This window comes from Canis lupus, chromosome 7 (genome assembly GCF_003254725.2).
Source record: "Canis lupus dingo isolate Sandy chromosome 7, ASM325472v2, whole genome shotgun sequence".
Taxonomy (NCBI): Eukaryota; Metazoa; Chordata; class Mammalia; order Carnivora; family Canidae; genus Canis; species Canis lupus.
The window spans coordinates 30,990,450-31,013,351 of NC_064249.1; the positions used below are offsets into that span (position 1 = coordinate 30,990,450).

The 22,902-nt window shown below is 42.6% G+C and overlaps 1 protein-coding gene and 1 long non-coding RNA gene across 2 annotated transcripts in view; one reads left to right on the forward strand and one right to left on the reverse strand.

Moving 5' to 3' along the window:
- The window catches only part of GPA33 (glycoprotein A33), a 47,071-nt gene extending 40,210 nt beyond the window's left edge, over positions 1 to 6,861 (forward strand). Inside the window, exons 5-7 of the mRNA XM_025430486.2 lie at positions 3,691 to 3,810; positions 4,517 to 4,640; positions 5,090 to 6,861. Coding sequence (XP_025286271.1) covers positions 3,691 to 3,810; positions 4,517 to 4,640; positions 5,090 to 5,222 — 377 coding nt within the window. The 3' untranslated portion in view covers positions 5,223 to 6,861. The remainder of the gene's footprint in view (positions 1 to 3,690; positions 3,811 to 4,516; positions 4,641 to 5,089) is intronic.
- LOC112648699 (uncharacterized) overlaps positions 1 to 22,902 on the reverse strand; it is a 44,113-nt gene that overhangs the window by 18,296 nt on the left and 2,915 nt on the right. Inside the window, exon 2 of the long non-coding RNA XR_004817643.2 lies at positions 5,106 to 5,239. This is a non-coding gene — a long non-coding RNA (uncharacterized LOC112648699). The remainder of the gene's footprint in view (positions 1 to 5,105; positions 5,240 to 22,902) is intronic.

Here is a 22,902-nt window from a genome sequence, read left to right on the forward strand (position 1 = left end):
AGAAGTAGCACTTTATATAGAATGAGCACCCAGAAAATACAGCTGTGGGTTTCAAGGGAAGAATCTGAAGAAAGTACATAGCAAAAGATTGGAAGAAAATAACCCAAATCACCAGCTGTTATTTCTAGCTGGTGAAATTACGGATGATTTTATTTTATTCTCTGTTCTTTATACCAGTTTTCCCTGAACCTTCAGATGAGATTAAACTCCTTTGCTATAAACGCAAATAGCATTTCCATTTTGAACTCTAACCACCCTGTGACCATCCTGGTTTCATGTCTATTAGCCCTCATGCCAAGACAAACACTGTCTTCATCTTGTTTAGTGCTAATTCGATCAAGCATCTAAAGGTTTTCTGGTCTGAACTGAATTGAAATAATAGCTTCATGTCATGTACAATTCTTATAATGAATGTACATCATTTTTATAATACCTTTTTTTTAAAAAGAAAATTGTCAACTGCTCTTGAGAGCTCTAGACCTAAAACAGGATTTTTGTTACACTTTGTCATTTCTTAATTTTGTGATGTTCGGCAAGTACCTTAAGTTGTCTAAGCTTTAAATTACCTCTGTGACATTGGAGATTTTGTTCCACTTCCCATACGAGATTGCTGACGAAAATCATAGGACATTTGAGGAAGTATACCAAGTAGCACATCCAGACAAGGAAAATCCACACCAAGATACAATCTTGCAAGAATGTGGAGGTGGGGCTGGGGGAGGCTGTGCACACCAGGGGAACTGGCAAGAGGTAAAGCTGAGGTGATTACAGGACCAGATATGTAACCCTGTGATCGTATTAAGAAGCTTGGACTTGCGTGTGTGTATTTATGTTTTAATTTTAATTCCAGTTAGTTAACATACAATGTAATATTAGTTTCAGGTGTACAATATAGTGATGCAACACTTCCATGCATCACCCAGTGCACATCACAAGTGTACTCCTTAATCCCAATCACCTATTTCACCCATCCCCCCACCCACCTCCACTCTTACCATCAATTTGTTCACTATAATTAAGAGTCTGTTTCTTTATTTGTCTCTCTTATTTTTTGCATTTTAAAATTTTACTTAAATTCAATTAATTAACATATAATGTATTACTGGTTTCAGAGGTAGAGGTCAGTGATTCATCAGTTATATATAACACCCAGTGCTCATTACATCACATGCGCTCCTTAGTGTTCATCACACAGTTACCCCAACCCCCACCCCTTTCCCTTCCAGTGACCTTCAGTTTGTCCCCCATAGTTAAGACTCTCTTATGGTTTGTCTCCCTCTCTGATTTCACCATGTTTTATTTTTTCTTCTCTCCATCTCTTATCCTCTGTTTTATTTCTTAAATTCCACAGATGAATGAGATCATATAATTGTCTTTCTATGACTGACTTATTTCACTTAGCATAATATCCTCTAGTTCCAGGGGATCCCTGGGTGGCGCAGCGGTTTGGCGCCTGCCTTTGGCCCAGGGCGCGATCCTGGAGACCCAGGATCGAATCCCACATCGGGCTCCTGGTGCATGGAGCCTGCTTCTCCCTCTGCCTGTGTCTCTGCCTCTCTCTCTCTGTGACTATCATAAATAAAAAAAATAATAATAAAAAAAAAGAAATTTTAATATCCTCTAGTTCCATCCACATCATTGCAAGAGACAAGATTTCATTTTTTGATGGCTAAGTAGTATTCCATTGTGTGTGTGTGTGTGTGTGTATACATCTTCTTTATCCATTCATCTGATTTTAAAGATTTTTAAAAATTTATTTATTCATGAGAGACACAGAGACAGAGACACAGACAGAGGGAGAAGCAGGCTCCCCTTGGGGAGCCCGATATGGGACTCTATCCTGGGATCCCAGGATCACGCCCTGAGCATTAAGGCAAATGCTCAACCACTGAGCCACCCAGGCGTCCTTATCCATTCATCTATAGGTGGAAGTCTGGGCTTTTTCTATAGTTTGGCAATTATGGACATTGCTGCTATAAACATTGGGGTGCAGGTGCCCCCTTGGATCACTGCATTTGTATCTTTGAAGGTAAATATCCACTAGTGCAATTCCTGGGTCATAGGGTAGCTATATTTTCAACTTTTTGAGGAACCTCCATACTGTTTTCCAGAGTGGCTATACCACTTTGCATTGCCACCAACAGTGTATGAGGGCTCTCCTTTCTCCACATCCTCATCAACATCCGTCATTTCCTGACTTGTTAATTTTAGCCATTCTGACTGGTGTGAGGTGGTATCTCATTGTGGTTTTGATTTGTATTTCCCTGGTGATGAGTGATGTTGAGCACTTCTTTTATGTGTCTGTTGGCCATTTATTTGTATGTCTTCTTTGGAGAAATATCTGTTCATGTCTTCTGCCCATTTATTGATTGGATTATTTGTTCTTTGGGTGTTGAGTTTGATGATTTGTCTCTGTCTTTTTCCCTTGGCTCATTTGTTTTGTTTCTTAAATTCTACATAGGTGGAAAACAGTATGGAGGTTCCTCAAAAAGTTAAAAAGAGAACTACACTACGATCCTAATTGAATTTAAGTTAAAAAAAAAAAAAACAAAAAACAAACTACACTATGATCCAGTCATCACATTACTATTTACCCAAAGAATACAAAAACAAAAATTCAAAGGGATACATGTAGCTCTATGTTTATAGCAGCATTATTTACAATAGTCAAGATATGGAAGCAGCCCAAGTGTCCATCCACTGATGAATGGATAAAGAAGTGGTATGCATATACAAAATATTATTCAGACATAAAAAAAAGAATGAAAATCTTGCCATTTGCAACAATATGAAGCTAGAGGGTATAATAGTGAGTGAAATAAGTCAGTTAGAGAAAGCCTGGACTTGTTATTGAAGATTATGAACCACCTCTAAAATGTCTGAGCAGTGCATGACTGGATCTTACTTGCCAGGCCAAACATCTCTTCTGGAGGAAATGCAGCCACTTGATGGCAGCAGAATCTTACAAGGCTAACTGCTGCAAAGCAGAGGAACAGGTCTCTAACTCTCCACTCAAAATAGCAGTTAGGACAAAGCATCTTTGAAGACAGGGCATATAAATGTGTCTAAGCATAAAGCTTTCCATTTCAAGGTGAAGAGATTCATAGGATCACATATTTAGCAGGAAGGTTTCTCATGAGGACTATTGGGCCATTCTTGGTTTCTCAAAGACTTCTTCCATAAGTCCAAGCTCAAGGATTCAGTTTCTGAAGATCATAAAAGTGGTTATAACCATATCTTCTAGTTATAAAGCATTTTGTGTGGTATATAATGTATTTTATTATTCCTGAGCACTTAATATACATCAAGTGTTCTGATGTGGGCTTGTATTGATCAATACCTCATTTTATACTCACTATTACTGTGCCTCACATGGACTATTGCTATTTATAAATAAAGAAGCTAAGGTTCCATGAGGCTAAGTTCCTGGGCCAAGGTCACAAAATTAATCAGTGGCAGAACCAGGCTTCAAACCTAGGGGGCCTGACTGAATTCTAAACACTTTAGAATTGTGTATCCTGCCTGCAGTTGTTCTGGAAGGCCCAGAGGTCGATATTCTCTCCATATTACAGAGGAGGCTCAGACAAGTTCAGTGGCAGTGCTTGCATCTGCCTAGAAATCTGAATTCCTAGGTGTCTCTACTGAACTATGGTGCTTGGGCTCCTCACCCTGATTGTTCTTCCTTCCCAGTCACAGGCCAGACCTTGTCTCTGAAGAACATCTCCACAGACATGTCGGGTTATTACATCTGTACATCCAGCAATGAGGTGGGGATGGAGTCCTGTAACATCACTGTGGCTGTCAGACCTCGTAAGAGTGGTTTGGGGGTGGGAGGGAGGGTGAGGAGTTGGGGGGGTGGGTTGGACAATGGCCAAAAGATCAGTAGCTTGGGGTCCAAAGAGGCAGCTGAGAGGGACCCTGTGGAGGTGAATTGGGGAGCCTCCTTAGGGGCACCGGCTGGCAGGGTAGCTGGGGCGACCTCAGCCAAATGCTCCTGTTCCATGCTCCCTTGCCTAGAGGTCAGTCCAGTTCCCTTGGTTCTCGGAAGTAGAGCCTCAGACTGACTGCTGGAGACTTGCTCGGTCCTGCCGGCCTTTAGCACCACTCAGCGGGCCTGAGAGAAGTACCCAGAGTCAGTTGCCAGAGTCTGGACTTTATCTTTTGGTGTGGGTCACCTCCACCAGCTCAAGGACAAGCTAGAGTAGGAATTGGCATGGCTGACAGCTGAGGGCTTTTAGGGACCTGGGTGGCCCAGAGAGTGTTGAGACACAAATCTATTGGCCTGTGTATCTTTGTGTACACCTCCATCCTGAAGAGTAGTCTCTAGACCTACCTGATTGCCTTCCTACCAGGTCATGCCCTTCACAGAGTGTTACTAGAAGCTGGCAGCACTCCCTGGGCTGGGAGGAAGACTGAGCCTGCCCAGAGGCACCCCCCACCTTGGCTCAGCCTCCCCAGATGCCTGGGCTCCTGTCAGCACTCGGGAGGTACAGCTGCTCTGCTCTGTCTCTTGCAGCCTCCATGAATGTGGCGTTGTATGCGGGCATCGCGGGGGGCCTGGCCGCTGCCATCATCATCCTTGGCATCATTGTCTACTGCTGCTGCTGCCGGGGGAAGGATGAGGCTGAGGACACCAAGCTGTGAGTGTTTGTGGGCAGCTTGTTGGCAAGGAGCTGAGCAGAGTGGGAGGAAGTATCACAGCTCCTCATGGCCTTTTCCACTCATGCCACCACTGGGGACAGCTTCCCTGCAAGTGGCGTTGCAGTCCTGGCACTTGATTCCAAGGCCCGCAGTTCCCAGGCTTCCTGTGGCCTGCTCAGGGGCAGCGTCGGGTAGAGCCACCTCCACGGGCTCGCCCCTCCTTACCTAGTGAGCCAGCCTGTTCCTCTCACACCCTGAGCTCATGAGCAGAGCCAGTCTGTGCCATCTACCTGTCTACTCTGAGCTAGCTCGTCAGCCTAGTGTCCCTTCGCATCTGGATGGGTAGGGATGGCAGGTCCAATGTCTCCTCTTCCCATAAGGAGTGCTAGGCCCAGCTCCCCCAGCTGGAGTGAGAGCAACCCTTCCCCTCTGTCCTCCCTGCTCTCAGGAGTCAGGTGGCCTACCAGAAGCCTTCAGAGCAGGTGAGAGAGCCTCCAACAGAGCCGGAAGAGGAGGATGACTACAGGCAAGAAGATGAGAGGAGCACTGGGCGGGAGTCCTATGGCCACGCTGACCGGTGACTGGAGCATGCTGCAGGCTGAGGTGGGGGGGAGATTGGTGTCATTTCTCTGCCTCTGCCTCCCCTCTCCTTGCCCCATTTTTCCAGCCCTCCATTCCAGTCACTGATGGGATGTTTCTTCCCTATGTCATCTGCTGGAGGACTTGGCTAAGGGGATCTTGTGACTGACTGCCAAGTGCCCTCACCCACGAAGTGATCCCTTCCTACTCCCCTGCCTAGCTCACGGCCAGGCCCTCAGCCTGGACCAGGCCACAGCCTCAGCTTCCTCTGCAGCTGGGAGGCTCCCAGAGGCATAGGATGGAGCCTGCGTACTCCTGGTTGTGAGTGGTCTGAAATCTGCAGAAGCAGCACCCCCTTGGGAGAGCAGGAACTGCTCAGCTGCCCTGTGTGCACAGCACCCTGGGGAGCATCTGCATACAGTACATATTTGTTGAATAAATGAGCCTGAGAAGGACTCCCTGTTATTTAGCCAACCTGAGTGAAAACTCCTGCTTCAGGAACCACGTTGGCCTCCAGTTCTCTTTGCAGCTCATCTCCCACAGCTTTCCTGCACACTCCAGAAACTCTTCACAAGGGCCACCTCCCACTCCACTGCACATCTCCTCCGGGGCTCTTTACTTCCTGTCTCTGGCTGGGATGCCCATGCAGTTTCCATCTCCACTTTTCCCGATAGGCCTGTCTCAAATCCCAGTGATTCCTATAACTGGACCCTGATCTCCCCTACACATGGGAACAAGCTTGTCACTCCTCAGGGCCACACAGCAGTTATCTGAGCATTAGCATATGCCTAGGCTCCTTGGGCCAGAGCCTGGGCTTCACTGCCCCCTGCCCCAGCCCTTCCAGTGAGCACTTACTCCAGCTGAATCTAGGTACCTTTTTTTTTTTTTTTTTTAAGATTTAATTATTTACCCATGATAGACAAGAGATAGAGAGGCAGAGACACAGGCAGAGGGAGGAGCAGGCTCCATCCCAGGACCCCGATGCGGGACTCGATCCCAGGACTCCAGGATCACATCCTGGGCCAAAGGCAGGTGCTAAACCACCTAGCCACCCAGGGATCCCCTAGGTACCTATTTTGATAAGTTGAGTCTTCTCCTCCCTGGTCTCTCTGATATGTTTGTAGACTAACAACTCCCGCACAAACCTCTTTACTGGTTTAGTGAATGAATTACGTGCTGATACAAGTGAACACACAGTTGTACACACACAGGAGCCTCTTTCAGCTGGTCCCACATTCTCACATCATGATGACTCCTCTCAAGAGTAACCGGCATGCCCACCCCTGCTTCCTGACACCCAACCCTGACCTTGCCAGCCTGGTCCTGCCCTGTGCCAGCTCTGCTCTGCTCGTTGACAGTCACGCTGCCCTGCCGCAGCTCCCCGCTGGCCTGGCCTGTCTCCCCGCTGTCGGAGCACAGGCAGCGTCCCAGCCTAGGGCTCAGGGTCCTGTGGCTAGTCACGCCCAAAGGTAGTTTCCTATTAAATAAACATCATTGTCTTTTCTGATCGGAAAACCAATTCTATAAATCTATCATCCATTTGAGATTTTAAAAAATATATATTTTTTACACATTTTGTTAAATTCGTTGCTTCATTCAAAATGCTATCAGTAATAATAAAATTGTTAGTAGAAATTCTTATTTCTTTTTTAATGTGGGGTTTGTTCACACTAAGGCAAAGCTCGTGTCTTGTGGGTTTGTGTCTGCTTATTGCACAGCTCTTCTGCTTCCTAGGAGAGGCGCGGCAAGGTGACAGGCTGAGAGATCGGAGTACAAGGTCAGAACCTGTGAGTCCCATTGCCAGTGGCACTGCTTCCAGTGGTTGCTAGGAACAGGACAGAACCCAACCTGGTAGTGGAGGGATAGTCCAGGGAAAATGGTGGAGATGCTCTTGCCATTTATACCCCAAGTGGAGCTCCTCCTGAGAGAGGAGGAAGCAATCCTTTTGTTGCAGCTGTCAGAACAGGTGGCTCTCCTTCCTCAAAGCAGTGTGGTCCACAGTTGGTTCTCACCTGTGACATTGTCTCTCCTGCCATATGTTCAAAGTTGTCTCTTCCGTGTCCCTTCCCATGGCACCTTGTGCTCCCTCCTGTCCCAGCACTTGTTACACAGTACTCTCATTACCATGGTCTGTTTCTGCCTAGGCCTATACGATTTGCAAGAGTGGGAACTGAATCTCATTCATGGCATGTGTTGACACTTGATAAATGTCTATTGAATAAATAATGTTTAGAGTCAATGTATCTTGCTTAAGGTCATCTCCTGGTCCTTTAGATACTTTGAGGTGCCTTCCAGTCCCCCTGGTGCAAGTCTCTACAAGCATGTTCTTGATAAAGCTATGGAAGGGGAGGTGGCCATGTCCCCTAGTTTTGGCTGGCTTATCTCTCTGGTCTGGAAAGGCTCTGAAGGTTCACATGCCTTCGTTCCAGGCTTGTGTAAGAAAATGAGGGAAATTAGGACCCATTGCATTAATTCAGTAGCCTTAAATCAGGACCTATTGCATTAATTTAATGACAAATCTTTTGTGAGCACCTATTATGTACCAAGCATTGTTCTGGCTGCAGGATATATAAAGGTCACCAAGACATTATAACTCAGGAGGAGCTAAAGTCTAATGGAGGTAACAGGCACATGATTATGTGAGATGGAGAAGATGCAGGAACACAGTGGAGACCCTGAGAGAGTTCAAGGAAGTTCCAAGGAGAATGTGATGTTTGGGCTGCATCTTGAAGGAAAACAAGTGATTGTTTTCAAGTGGAACAACAAACAAGTGGAAAAGGTATGGTGCTGAAAGGTCCATACTCCAATGTGGGGGTTCTCTTACTTGAGTCTCAAATCACATTATCAGCTGGTAAGGCCACAGTCTCCTGCTGAATTTATTTCAAACCAGAAACAGTGGGAATTAGATGGTTGCAGGTTCTCTTACAGCCAAAATTAGCTATTACAGTCTCCTTAAGGTGTCAGGCATTCCCTTCCCAATGCGTGGTTTCCAGGTGACAGTTCAAAGATTTATGGTGCTTGAGAAGAGAGACGAAGGGCATCATTGTTTGAGGGAAGGCTGTGTGCTAGACATTTGTTAGGCATTTGAACCAGTTTTTCATACAATCTTTACGTACAGTTGCAAATATTAAGGCACATGACAAGATGAGTCACGCATATTATCACCTAAGAAGGGACTCTGGCTGCCCAGAAAGGTCCCTTCAAAGTAATATTAACCTTGGTAAATCAGCCACACTTCAGGGACTTGTTAAGTTGCTTTGGTTTGCACCCACACAGCACTGGCTTTCAAAGGCAGAGTGACATTAACCAGCCTCACAGAGCCTGATGTACAATACTAATAGTGAACACTCAGCTAGTACTTGCTCTGGGCCAGCCACCATTCCGAGCACCTTCCATATAGCTCTCATAATCCTCACAGCAACTCTGAGAGGTGATATTATTACCATTTTACAGTTGAGGAAGCTAAGGCACAGTAAGTTTTAGCAAGTTTAATAAACACAGAATGTCACTTTGCTATTTGCAGCTGTTAAGCCGACCAGACTTTCTGTATACGTACCCCAAGCATTCTCACCCCATGAAAACCATGCCCTCAGCTGCTTGGTGAACATGGAATCAGAATAAGGGAAGCTAGCTATCTTCAAGGAACCATTCTCTCTATAGCAGTGTGTATCACCAGGCATCATGTCATCTGGGGGGATTGTGAAGGATTCACCAGCCTTGCCCCATCCCTGGAGGTTCTGATTCAGGGCCCCAAGTATCTGAAGGAGCGGTGCCTAGTCCTATTGGAAGTGCCGTCCTATGGGTAGGACCTCCTTGGGGATACTTGCTATTGGCTCTTGAGTTTGCTCACAGAGATTGGCTCTTTTCTTTCTTTTTTATTTAAATTCAATTAGCCAACATATAACACATCATTAATTTCAGATGCAGTGGTCAATAATTTATCAGTTGTGTATAACACCCAGGGCTCATCATAGCAGGTGCCCTCCTTAATGCCTATCACCCAATTAACCCATCCTTCCACCCACCTCCCTTCTCTTCTGGATGATTTCCAGAAAGGCCTTTCTACCCTCTCCATTACAGATGAGGAAGCTGAGGCTCAGGGATATAGCATCACCAGAGTTAACAGAGTTAGTAGGTATCAGGATAAGGATTAGACTCAGTCTTGTCTGATTCTGAAGACCATGCTCTTTCTACTTGGCCACATTTCCTCCTGACCCCGTGCATATGTACAGGATGACTAAATGGGGAACAAGCAGGGATGGAGAAAGAGTTACAGGGTTTTTGTTTGTTTTAAATTTGTATATGGGAATTGTTACCTACTATAATAGACATTTCAGATATGACACTGTATGCGCATTTCCCCAAACCCCAGAATTTTACAAAATCACACACTAAAAGTAAGAAAATTAGGATAAGAGGCAGACCACAGGAAAACAGTGGGACTTTGTAACTGGATCACTTCTAAAACAACAATCCTAGTAAAAATACAGCAGTGTTAAATCTATGTTAACAGCAAGTATCATAGTCATAAACCTTTGACCCTGAGGACCTTTTGGCTTTCATTTCTACAGCAACTGACTTACCAAAATTAAAAAATGATTCCTGTAGTTCATTTGGCTATAGAGTTGGGAGGGTCTCCCTTTAAAAATTTTGGCTTCTACCATGTGTATTGATTTTTAGCCATGTGCTTATCCTTGTACTTGAGTTCTCTTGTTAGTGTATGGATATAACCTGCCTTTGCCATGTGTGGGAAAGGGCCAGGATATATTGCAAGATGGGTTTACCATTATCTCATCTTAAAAAAAAAATCCTTCCTTTTAAAAAATGTGTATTTATTTATTTTAGAGAGAAAGAGAGAGAAGGGAGAGGGGCAGGAGGGAGAGGGAGAGGATCCTCAATCTGATCCCCTACCGAGTGTAGAGGTAAACATGGGGTTGGATCCCAGGTCCCTGAGATCATGACCTGAGCCAAAATCAAGAGCTGGATGTTCAACTGACTGAGCCACATAGGCACGCCCTTCCTTTTTTTTTTTTTTTTTTTTTTTTTAAATAATGAAAGGTAAATGTCTTTTGTATTAATCAATTTAAGCCAAATTATGTCATGGTAACAATGTAAAATCTCAGTGACTTACAACAATACAGGGTTATTTCTTGTTCATATTAAATGCTATCTCAGGTTAGCTTGGCCCTGTTGCACATCTTCGTCATTCTGGGATGCAGACTGAAGATCAACCCAGCTCTGGAGACCAGGCTAGTCTCACAGCACAGGAAAAAAAGAAAAAAAGAAAGACTCTGAGAACACTCATAAAACTTCTGCTTACCAGGGGCTGCCATCCCTTCTGCTCCTATTATGCAGCATGGAGCAAGTCACATGTCATTGAGACATGGGTCCACCATCCTTTTCAGGGAGAAACAGTGAATACACTGAACAATCGAACATCTGCTACACCTTCACCGTCTCCTCCTCTGTACTCATAGCTTCTTCGTACAGTTATAATGTAAAGCAAAGTGAATTTATTCTTCAAATCACTTGAAGCCCCTTTTAGAATGAAAGGAGGGCACTTGTGCAGTATATTTAGCTTTTTTATTAAGGCCATCATGTATTGCTCAGGCTTTGTCTTTCATTGGGAAAGATTTTCCTCATGCCTGGGAAAGCTATTATCTCCCCAAGGCCCAAAAGAACAAGGTAGGAAGGTGGTGAACCCTTCCAGAACACAGTGGGAGCTAGAGACATGGAAAAGGGATTTCCAAGAGCAGGTGGAGTCATGGAGAGAAGCCAATGCCAGAACAGCAGCACCAGTGCAGGGAGTGGGCAGGGGAGGAAACACCACTCTCCCACCTTGCCCACTTCCCACTGGAAGAACCCAAGCAGAAGCCAGATGGTAAGACGTCAGGCCATGCCTTCTATGGGGATCAGCCTCTTGGAGTAAAAGTCGAGGAAGGAAGGGAAAGAGAAGAAGCGGGGGAAGGCGTAAATGAAGAATAACCATCACAACTGCCTTTACCTGTAACCAATTGTGAGTATTCTATTTTTACCAAGTACTAAATCTCTTCATCCCTACTCCTCTGCACCTTCTTTTTTTTTTTTTAAGATTTATTTATTTATTCATGAGAATACAGAGAGAAGAGAGAGAGGCAGAGACACAGGCAGAGGGAGAAGCAGGCTTCATGCAGAGAGCCTGACGTGGGACTTGATCCTGGGTCTCCAGGATCATGCCCTGTGCTGAAGGTGGCGCTAAACCACTGAGCCACCAGAGCTGCCCTCTGCACCTTCTTAAGGGGTGAAGAGAATCTAAAAGAGTTAAAGCTCACTTAGACCTAGCCTAAGTTCCAAATAAGGAATTTTAGAAACACCCATATCCTCCTATTTTGAGGCCTAAAGAACAAGTGCCTTTCAATGTCCTTCCAATTCTAGAAAATGGGGGATTGGTTCTCCACATGGGTGGTCTCGTGCTAGCATCGCAGTTTACTGGGAGGGGCTGTAGGAGCCATGCCTATGTCGATACCAAACATATACAGGAAGGTGGTGTGATTCTACTGTATCCCTCCACTGGACTTTTTTCTCCTTATACTATTTTTCTTGAAAAACCTACAAAAAATGTGTAAGTAGAACACAAAAGATTTTTTTCCCCTGAACCATTTCAGAATGCCAACACAATGCCCCATCACCCTAAATATGTATTATATATGCATAATATTTAATGTGCATTTCCTCCCTATCAGGATATGTCCCTATGCAACAGCCATTGATAGCAGGAAATCCCCAGACCTCATTAAGTTTCCCCAGTTTTTCCAGGAATATCCATTTGAGCAAGAGAATCTAGTTCAGAATTACCTTATTGCATCCAGTTATACGTTGCACATATAACATATGTAATATCTTTGTTGGTCTGTCTATCCGTCTCTCATATGTATTCAGTCTGGAACAATTCCTCAGTCTTCCCTTGGTTTTCAGGACTTTGACACTTCTGATGATAAGCCAGGTATTTTGTAGAAAGTCTCTCAATGTGGATTTGTCTGCTATTTCTTCATGATTAAACTCATGTGTTTTAGAGAAGAGAATCACAGAAATGAAGCTGTTCTTCTCATTGCATCCTATCTGGTGGCACAGGATTTTAATTTTCATTTACCGATAATGTTAACCTTAATCACTGGATTAAAGTGGTGTCTGCAAGTTTTCTCCATTCTAAAGTTACTTGTTTTCCCATTGCAATGAATAACTTTTTTTTTGAGAGGTTCTTAGAGACTATGTAAACATCCCATTTCTCATCAGAGTTTGAACTTACTCATCAATTGATTAAATCTCTATGGGCTCTTGTGTTTCTATTTTATCTCCTGGGTTATAATCCATTGCTGTCATCACTTATTTTGATGCTCAAATAGTCCAAGATTTGGCTTTGGGAGCCCCTTTCTAGCTGGCTTCTTAGACTCTTGACAATTCTATAATTCTTTGTACACTTCATCACTTTCTGACTTAAGGTATTTCGGGTGTATATTGTACTTTCTCTTTCTCAGCCCTGAAATCAGTTGTTTCCCCAAGGAGCACTTGTCTGTTTTAGTGAAAAATGGTGTTAGAAATGAAGATCTGAGAATTGGGTGTGCTTATTGTTATTGTTTGCAAGCCCCTCTCAGAACTGTAAAGATCTAGTGAGTGAATTAGGCATATATCATATATAAGAAGTTATATTTAATAGATACAATTATATATAATTTTAATAATATATAACTTTAAATAATTTATATAATTGTTATATAATTTTTCTACATACACATTATCCTTTATTTTCCATCTGTCTTTATTTCTCTATTAATAATCTCTATATACTGAAGACCAGTAGTTCACACTAATGCCTCCAATTCCAATCCAACATTGGATTTGAGTTTTCTCTCCTTCTATATTTGTAGCTTCCTCCTCCAGCAGTGGGAACCCATGGGTTAGGCATCTTTCTCTTTCCAGAGATGAAAGATGTTTGGAGACAATTTCCCATAGCAAATTCAAGGGAAATAGCACATCCCTGATTTCCCCTATCAGCAAATCTTCCCCCCTCAAAAATAAAAAAATAAAAAAAATAAAAATTGTGAGAAACACTCCACTTGGCTTTCAGCAGTAGTCCTGAAGTCACTTGCCATTTTTATGGTATGGAGAATTCACCCAGAGTTTCAAAGGAACAGTAAGACCAGTGAGAAGAAGAAAAAGGGAGGAGGAGGAAAATGATGTTGGGCTAGTCTAAAGGAGCCAACAAAGTGAATGCTTAATCTCTAGACACCTTTTGGTGATTCTGACTCTGAGAAGCATGGCATGGCCTGAAGCTCTTCTAATCCTAGACAGAAAAACTGTCCTCTCAGAGCTTGCCAAAGAATGTACAGCAGGGAAAACAGCTCCACATCTGTTCCTCTTTCCTTTATGGAGTACCCATCCTGATTGTTACCCTTCTTCTCTCTGAAAGGCATTCCGCATTATGACCAGAAGCTGCTGTAGAGTGAGGTGCAAGGACAGGTCTTACACAAATGTCTTGGCAAAGAGGCTGATGGGTTGAATTAACTGCAATGGTGTCTTAGCTGTAGAACAGATGGGTGATCAACTGGTATTGAGGTCTGAGTGGCTCTGATCACCGAATGCTAATAGAAATGACCCAAGGGCAAAATGCCTGACCCACTGAGCTTTTTTTTCTCTCTATTTCCTTTGTTGGAAAGCAGAGAAATTGAAGATAAAGGGTTATGAGAAGATGATAGATATCTACCCAATAAAGTTACACAGAGACCATCTAACGTGAACTCTTGTAATAACCTGTTGGTCTCCCCCGGAACTCCTATTATTTGAATTACACACATCCACTTAGAGTATCCAAATCTCCTCACACTTTTTAGATTTTCCATATTCATTTCTCCCTGATGTCTTCTGGGAATGTTCCTTAACCCAACTTTCTAACTAATTTTGGGATCAAGGCTGGCTTCCTACACCTTCCCCAGAAAGCAGAGCCTGAGATCAAGGTGCTTATCTTGGGAAGCCCCAGTGGCTCAGTGGTTTAGCATCGCCTTCAGCCGGGGGTGGGATCCTGGGTACCCAGGATTGAGTCCCATGTCGGGCTCCCTACGTGGAGCCTGCTTCTCCCTTTGCCTGTGTCTCTGCCTCTCTCTTTCTCTATGTCTCTCATGTATAAATAAAATTTTAAAAATCTTTAAAAAAAGGTGTTTGTCTTACGAGGTAATTATCAAGAAGCTGAAGTGATGCAGTAAGTAGAATGGTATAGGGAAAAAGTCAGTAAAATCAGTGTTATTGTGCTGGTCCCTACTGTGGGCAACTGGGGCTCAACCACACTGTGTACCCTCTGAGAAACTGTGTGGAACATGCCTCAGATTTTTCCCACTGAAGGGATGATCAGCTGGGGCATTTATCTACTAACTTCCATCCCCTACAGATTCTGATGGTTAAAGGTTGTTTCTGGGGTGGCAACTTTCCCATACTTCCCAGCTGTTCCTCCTAGGTTGTGTGATGTGCTCCTGAGGCAAAAAAAAAAAAAAGGAAAGAGATTGTAGCAGACATTCAAGTGGGTGTAGAAGCATCATGCACAGACCTGTCCATCTAAGCAGCACCAAACTCAGGTGACCAAGAGGATGAGGTAAGGGACCACAAGTGTTTGCCCAACCCTAGTGGCCAGGGTGAAGAGTTTACAAGGTTGCTTCTCCTCAAGGAGACCCTGATCACAGGGAAACTTAAAAGATGTTTTAAATTACAGTGTAGTTAACATACAGTGTTATATTCGTTTCCGGTGTACAATGTGATTCAGCAATTCCATAAATTACTCGATGCACATCATGACAAGGGTACTGTCAATCCCCTTCACCTAGTTCATCCATCCTCCCATCTCCCTTCTGGGAACCTTCCATTTGTTTTCTATAGTTAAGAGTCTAGTTTTTGTTGTTGTTATTTTGGTTTGTCTCTTCCCCCCACCTCCCACTTGTTTGTTTATTTTGTTTCTTAAATTCCGCATATAAATAAAATAATATGGTATTTGTCTTTCACTAACTGGCTTATTTCACTCAGCATTATACTCTCTAGATCCATCCATGTTGTTGCAAATGGCAAGATTTCATTCTTTCTCACGGCTGAATAATATTCTATTATTCTTTATCCATTCATCTGTCCATGGACACTTGGGTTACCTCCATATTTTGGCTATTGTAAACAATAATGCAATAAACATAGAAGTGCAAAAAACCCTTCAAATTAGTGTTTTTGTATTTTGGGGTAAATAGTATCCCCCAAATTTTAATATTTTGAGGAACATATTTTTAATATTTTGAGGAACCTCCACACTATCTTTCACATTGGCTGCATCAGTTTGCATTCCCACCAACAGTGAATGAAGATTCCTTTTCTCGACATCTTTGCCAACACTTGTTTCTTTTTTTTTAACTTAAATTCAATTAGCCAACATATAGTACCTCATTGGTATATCCAACCGATTAGTTATTCTCAACACTTGTTTCTTGAGCTTTTGATTTTAGCCATTCTAACAGATGTGAATGATATCTCATTTGCATTTCCCTAATGATATAGAACTGATGTTCTTTATATATTTTGGATACTAACCCTGTATCAGATATGTCACTTGTAAATATCTTCTCCCATTTAGTAGATTATCTTTTAGTTTTGTTGGTTGTTTCCTTTGCTGAACAGGAGCTTTTTATTTGATGAAGTTCTAATAGTTTATTTTTGCTTTTGTTTCCCTTGCCTCAGGAGACATATCTAGAAAGATATTTTTATGGCTGATGTCAGAGAAACTATTGCCTGTACTGTCTTCTAGGATTTTTATGGTTTTAGGTCTTACAGTCAAGTCTTTAGTCCATTTTGAGTTTATTTTTCTTGTGTGGTCTAAGAAAGTGGTCCAGTTTCATTCTTTGGCATGTAGCTGTCCAGTTTCCCAACACCATTTGTAGAAGAGAATTTTTCCCAGAGACCCTCTTTATACTTCAGCCTCAGATATTATCCCTCTTCAGCCTCAGGAGTGTGGAGAGAGGGGGGTCCAGCCAGGGTCCCTGTCCTGTAATTTGCTCTGGCGTGGCATCCTGTGGCTTACAACTGATTCCTGTAGTGTTGTACCTGCAGCAGCTTCTCTTCTTCTTAGTAGTGATTTGCCCAGGGCAATACGATGAAGAGAAGACAGCACAAAATGAAAGCCTTCCCCCAACCTGAGGGTCCTGATAGACCTCTCTTTCTCTTCAAACCAATCTATGGTCAATTCTGAAGATTCTATCCCTTTATCATTTCTCCATGTGTCCTTCTCCTCTCCATTCTCCACCATTTTGGCATTGTCCCATGGCATAGAAATCTGAGCCTCATTTGTGGACACATCCTTGGTGTGAAGTGAAGCTGGGGTTGTTTGCTGCCCCCTTAATAGCCCCCCAGGCCATCTCCGTGCAGAAACAGGTGGAGTGGCCTCTGCTAGGTAAGTATCTTGATTAGGCATTTCAACTTTCATAAGAGGATATCACTTTTACCCTCACCCTCAATGGCTGGCTTTTAAAGCAAATATGTCTGCACTTAACTGCCAAGAAAGACTATTTGTACACCAGAAATATCAGGCAATTGCAACTTAGGATTCACTACCAGTCAATTCATTTAAAAATCTCTACTGAAAAAAAAATAAAACGTATAGAGTATTTTACAGAGTATATAATATTCATTACCCTTGACTCAAGCCACACCATCAGATATGCATATTTGGTTTGCATAATCTTAATTTTTTCTGGAATTCTTTTACATTAACTGTGTTATACATATTCTTTTACATAACTATGTTATTCCACTGGACACTATTGTAGAAGATTGTTAAAAGCATTAGGTCTCTCATTTTTTATTTACCCTTATGATACTGTTGAGGATGCTGATAATTACATTGCAAACTTCTTATTGATAAGAATCAATAAGAACTAGAGAATTTTCTCTTGGTTATGCTTACTTAAAAGGTTTTTGCTACTTGTGAACAACAAATTTGCTATATTGTTTTAACTTAACATATGAATTGTGAACTTGTGTTTCCCTCTTTGCAATGGTTAGTAGGAAGCTCAAAGTCAAACTTATGATGCAGGTCATGCAAGTTATAGAACTTTTCTAAATAGAGGCGCCCCAGTGGCTTAGCAGTTGAAAGTCTGCCTTTGGCCCAGGCCGTGATCCTGGAGTACCCGACTGAGTACCACACTGGGCTCCCTGCTTGTCTCTCTGCCTATGTCTCTACCTCTCTCTCTGTGTCTCTCATGAATAAATAAAACCTTAAAAAAAAAAAAAGAACTTTTCTAAATAGATTTGTGAACTTTTTCCACTACCTTACCCTTTTTTGCCCTCATTTTTATCTTCACATTGATTTTGCTTTTATTTATTGTCTTTATTTGGTTTTCATCTTTTTTGTATTTTTCTAATCCACCTTAAGTTATTTTGAAAATAAGATGGGTTTGATTAGCAATAAGAGTAATAAAAGCAGCTATGGGGTTTGAGGTCTAAATGCCTGGAGCTCTGAAGAGAGTTGTGGCTGGTTCAGCACTTCAAGGGTCACCGGCATCCAGGAGGAGGTAAAGTCATAGACATGGAGGAGGTGCCCTGCATGAGGGTGAGTGGTAAGAAAGAAGCCAGGGAGGAATCCTGGGGACATCTCTAATGACACATAGAGCAAGAGAACTCAGCAAAGGAGATAAATGTGAAGCCTGCAGGAAGGCTAGAAGAAAGCCCAAGAGAGGATGGCCTACACGGCAGGAGAATATAGATTCTTCTCTCTCTTTTTTTTTTTTTAAAGAAAACTTTTTTTTTTCCAAAGATTTTATCTATCTATTCATGAGAGACACAGAGAGAGAGAGAGAGAGAGGGGCACAGAGACATAGGCAGAGGGAGAAGCAGGCTCCAGGCAGGGAGCCTGACACGGGACTCAATCCCAGGTCTCCAGGATCACACCCTGGGCTGAAGGCGGTGCTAAACCGCTGAGCCACCCGGGCTCCTCCTAGATTCTTCTCTTTTAAAATATCTTAAACCCATCATGTTTCTATTTCATCTTTTCCTCATAAAATCAACACAATGTATTTCACTGTTGAAAGTAATTTTTTTAAAAGGAGTATTAGAAAAACACTTTAATTGTTGTAAGTACTTTAAAACTTTGGATATAAGTTTACAACTTATGGAATTAGTTTCATCAACAAAGGATAAAGCAATCATTATGATGAATTAATTTTCCAGGCGTTTAAGCAACATCCAACATTGAGGGAGCCCAAGCGAACTACCTGGCAAGGGATTTCTTTTCTTTTTTTTTTTTTTTTTTTATATAAATTTATTTTCTGGGATCCCTGGGTGGCGCAGCGATTTGGCGCCTGCCTTTGGCCCAGGGCGCGATCCTGAAGACCCGGGATCGAGTCCCGCGTCGGGCTCCTGGTGCATGGAGTCTGCTTCTCCCTCCTCCTGTGTCTCTGCCTCTCTTTCTCTCTCTCTCTCTCTCTCTCTGTGACTATCATAAATAAATAAAAAATTATTAAAAAAATAATAATAGGGATCCCTGGGTGGCGCAGCGGTTTGGCGCCTGCCTTTGGCCCAGGGCGTGATCCTGGAGACCCGGGATTGAATCCCACATCGGGCTCCCGGTGCATGGAGCCTGCTTCTCCCTCTGCCTGTGTCTCTGCCTCTCTCTCTCTCTGTATCTGTCATAAATAAATAAAATATTAAAAAAAATAATAATAATAATAAAATAAATTTATTTTCTATTGGTGTTCAATTTGCCAACATATAGAATAACACCCAATGCGCATCCCATCAAGTGCCCCCCTCAATGCCCATCACCCAGTCACCCCCACCCCCCGCCCACCTCCCTTTCTACCACCCCTAGTTGTTTCCTAGAGTTAGGAGTCTCTCATGTTCTCTCTCCCTTTCTGATATTTCCCACTCATTTTTTCTCCTTTCCCCTTTATTCCCTTTCACTATTTTTTATATTCCCCAAATGAATGAGACCATACCCTCTTGCACTGTTGGTGGGAAAGTACCCTCTTGCACTGTTGGTGGGAATGTGAACTGGTACAGCCACTTCAGAAAACTGTGTGGAGGTTCCTCAAAGAGTTAAAAATAGAGCTACCTATGATCCAGCGATTGTACTTCTGGGGATTTACCCCAAAGATACAGATGCAGTGAAATGGTAGGACACCTGCACCCCAATGTTTATAGCTCAATGTCCACAATAGCCAAACTGTGGAAGGAGACTCAGTGTCCATCGAAAGATGAATGGATAAAGAACATGTGGTCTATGTATACAATGGAATATCACTCAGCCATTAGAAATGACAAATACCCACCATTTGCTTCCATGTGGATGGAACTGGAGGGTATTATGCTGAGTGAAATAAGTCAATCGGAGAAGGACAAACATTATATGGTCTCACTGAAAGTATTAATTGAGCATAGCTTATATAGCATGACAATCTTTTATGATTTTTTCCTTTTTAAAAAAAAATATATTTATTTATTTAATTTAAATGAGAGCAAGAAAGCATGTGTGCTTAACCAGGGAAAGGGTCAGAGGAAGAGGGAGAGGCAGAGAGAATCTCAAGCAGAATCCCCACTGAGTGCAGAGCCTGAGGCAGGCTCAGTCTCACAACCCTGAGATCATGACCTGACACTGAACCAAGAGTTGGATGCTTAACAGACTGAGCCACGCAGGTGCCCCTTTTATGATTTTTTTTGAAGACTTTATTTATTTATTCATGAGACACACAGAGAGAGGCAGAGACATAGGCAGAGGGAGAAGCAGGCTCCCTGCAGGGAACTTGTTGTAGGACTCGATCCCAGGACCTCGGGATCACAACCTGATCCAAAGGCAGATGCTCAACCACTGAGCAACCTAGGCACCCCTATGATTTTTTTCTTAATCTATGGTTATCTATGGGAAGACAAACCTTTTTGTCTGTTTCCATCTAAATTTCACCTCCCGCATTCCCAGTGACCTTGACAGACACCTGTCAGCCTGTCTACCATCAGATTAAGCAGTCTTATAATGTAATACTTGCAGGCTGAGAGCATGCCCAGATCACAGGCAGACCTCCCAGGGAACAGAAGAGCAGGGCTCAGGAAGCGATTGTGGTGGAAACTGACATTAGCATCGGAGTAAGGCGGAAGTGGGTTTCTGCAGAGACACCTGGACTCATAATTTAGGCTGCTGTCACTTCCTACCCCACTTGACAGTCAAAACCGGAGATGCTTTTGAGCTTTCTTTGCTGCCAGGAGAGAAGATGGGCTCACTGTGCCAATGGGTAATTATTTCACATCCCTCTAAAAAGAGTACAAACTGCAGCTGCCTTGGAGCAGGAGCTTTGAGAGGTGGATTCAAAGTGTCTCATCTCACCCAGCATCCAGGAGGAGGATTCAAAGAACCTGATGAAACATTAATTGAGCAACTTCCTAGAAAAATAAGCCTCAGTGAATCACAACTAGTCAGTCTTCCTATCTCAATATTTTGTGGTATGTATACACATGCTTGAGGTTGTTGGGGTGGGAACTGTGTTTCAGAAGTTCATGAATGGGGCTGCCTGGGTGGCACAGTTGGTTGAGCATCTGACTCTTGGTTTGGGCTGGGGCGATCTTAGGGTTATAGGATCGAGCCACATCTGAGACTCCACACTCAGTGGGGAGTCTGCTTGGGTTTCTCTCTCCCTCTCCCTCTGCTCCTCCCTGCCCTCTGATCTCTCTCTCAAATAAATAAATAAATCTTAAAAAAAGAAGTATTGAGCTTTATAAAGCATAGTCTTTTTTTTAAAAAAGATTTTATTTATTTATTCATGAGAGACACAAAGAGAGAGAGAGAGAGAGAGAGGCAGAGACATAGGCAGAGGGAGAAGCAGGCTCCATGCAAGAAGCCTGATGTAGGACTTGATCCCAGGACTCCAGGATCACACCTGGAGCCAAAGGCAGATGCTCAACCGCTGAGCCACCCAGGTGTCCCTATAAAGCATATTCAAAGACATGACCCATTTTGATCCTCCCAGTTACACTATCAGCCAGAGAACCATACTATCTCAGAAGAAACCAAGGATCAGAAGAATTGAAGTGACTTGTCAAGGATTCAGGCAGCTGTTTGGTAATAGCTGGAGCTCAAATTCAGGTCTAACTTTATGTAAGTCCTGAGCTCTTTTATAGAACTTTTTGTCTCAGAGAGAGATCCAGAACCCTTGAACAATACGTTAGTTGCTTAAGTACAATTCTACATGCCATGAACCTTAGTCCTTCCCTTCAGAAACAATCTATATGGTTTATCAGATCAGAGCAGCCTTCCACCTCTGTCAGCATGTTGCTTTTATCTTCCCGTTCCCACTTTTCTCCAACTGGTTTTTATTATCTCCCTCATGAAATTAAAAACATCTTGCAAAAAAAAAAAAAAAAAAAAAAAAAAAAAAAACCAAAAAAACCAAAATACCTTGCAGTTCCTTTAAACCCATTCCACTACTCAGGAGAGCTCTGTGGCTTGGCAGGTAGGGTGGAGACAGGGAAGAGTCAGGCAGAAACAATGCCACCACCAAAAATTGCCCAAGGCGCCATTAATTGGAGCTATTTTCTAGACCAGATGGGGACAAACAGATGGGATTGCATTTGTCTTATTTTGCTCCCTTAACTTCTCTACAATGTTGATGCTGTGGAAATAACCCAGGAACACCTGAAAATCAGGGGCTTTGGCTGTGTGACTTAGCAGTAATAAGATTTGTGGGGTTTTTTCCTTCATTGATAAAAGAAGCCAATGAGACAAAATGAGGTGACTAACAGTCATCTCTATGGCAAAAACTTTACCACTGCTTTTGACTCACTGGCAGGGATGACCCCAAATTTCTGAATATCACAGATGGAAACATAGGGAAAATCAAATGAACCAAGAATGAATCAAGAGTATATTGTTTAGGAAAAATCTTTCAGCCTGAATCAGAATAGTGTCATTTACTTCTCCATTAGCTCCTTTAGGTAGAAGAATAAGCTCATTGTTGGATCTCCTGTGCCTAGAACAGTGTTTGGATATAGCATGCGCTCAGTAAATATTAGTTAAATTAATGAGTAAATGAAATTAATGTAAACACTCAAGAAATCCAAGATTTTTAATCTCACCATCAAAACCCTAATTAATATTTGAAAATATTTGTACATATCACCCTTCGACTGCAATTTCACCAGGACTTAAGTTTCTTTGGTGTATCCTATTTTGCTAAAATTTGAGGCTGTGTTAGCAGAAAGATAATAATTTGAAACATAAGGAAAAGCTTGAAGAATCTATTATCAGATATATGAACACAGCGCAGAGAGAGTGAGAATTACCCTTAATCATGCAAAAATATGTGGGTTTTTTTGCAAAAATATGTTCAACATCACTCACATTAACTCTTGCCAGACAACATAAAAGTAGCAGTGAACAAAAGAGAAAGAAAAATCCCTGTCTCCATGGAGCTTACGTTCTAGTGATGGGAAAGGCCATCATAAAAAAAAAAAAAAAAAAAAAGAGTGAAACAAAGTGCGTCAGATGCTTCTAACTACAATGGTGGCTGTAAATCAGGCTAGGGAGCTAGAAAATGTGGGGGAACAGTTATTCTGAAGAGGTTTCCCCACAAAAATGACATTTTTTTTTCTTGTTTTTAAGTTCTTATTTTAATTCCAGTTAATTACAGTGTTAGTTTCAGA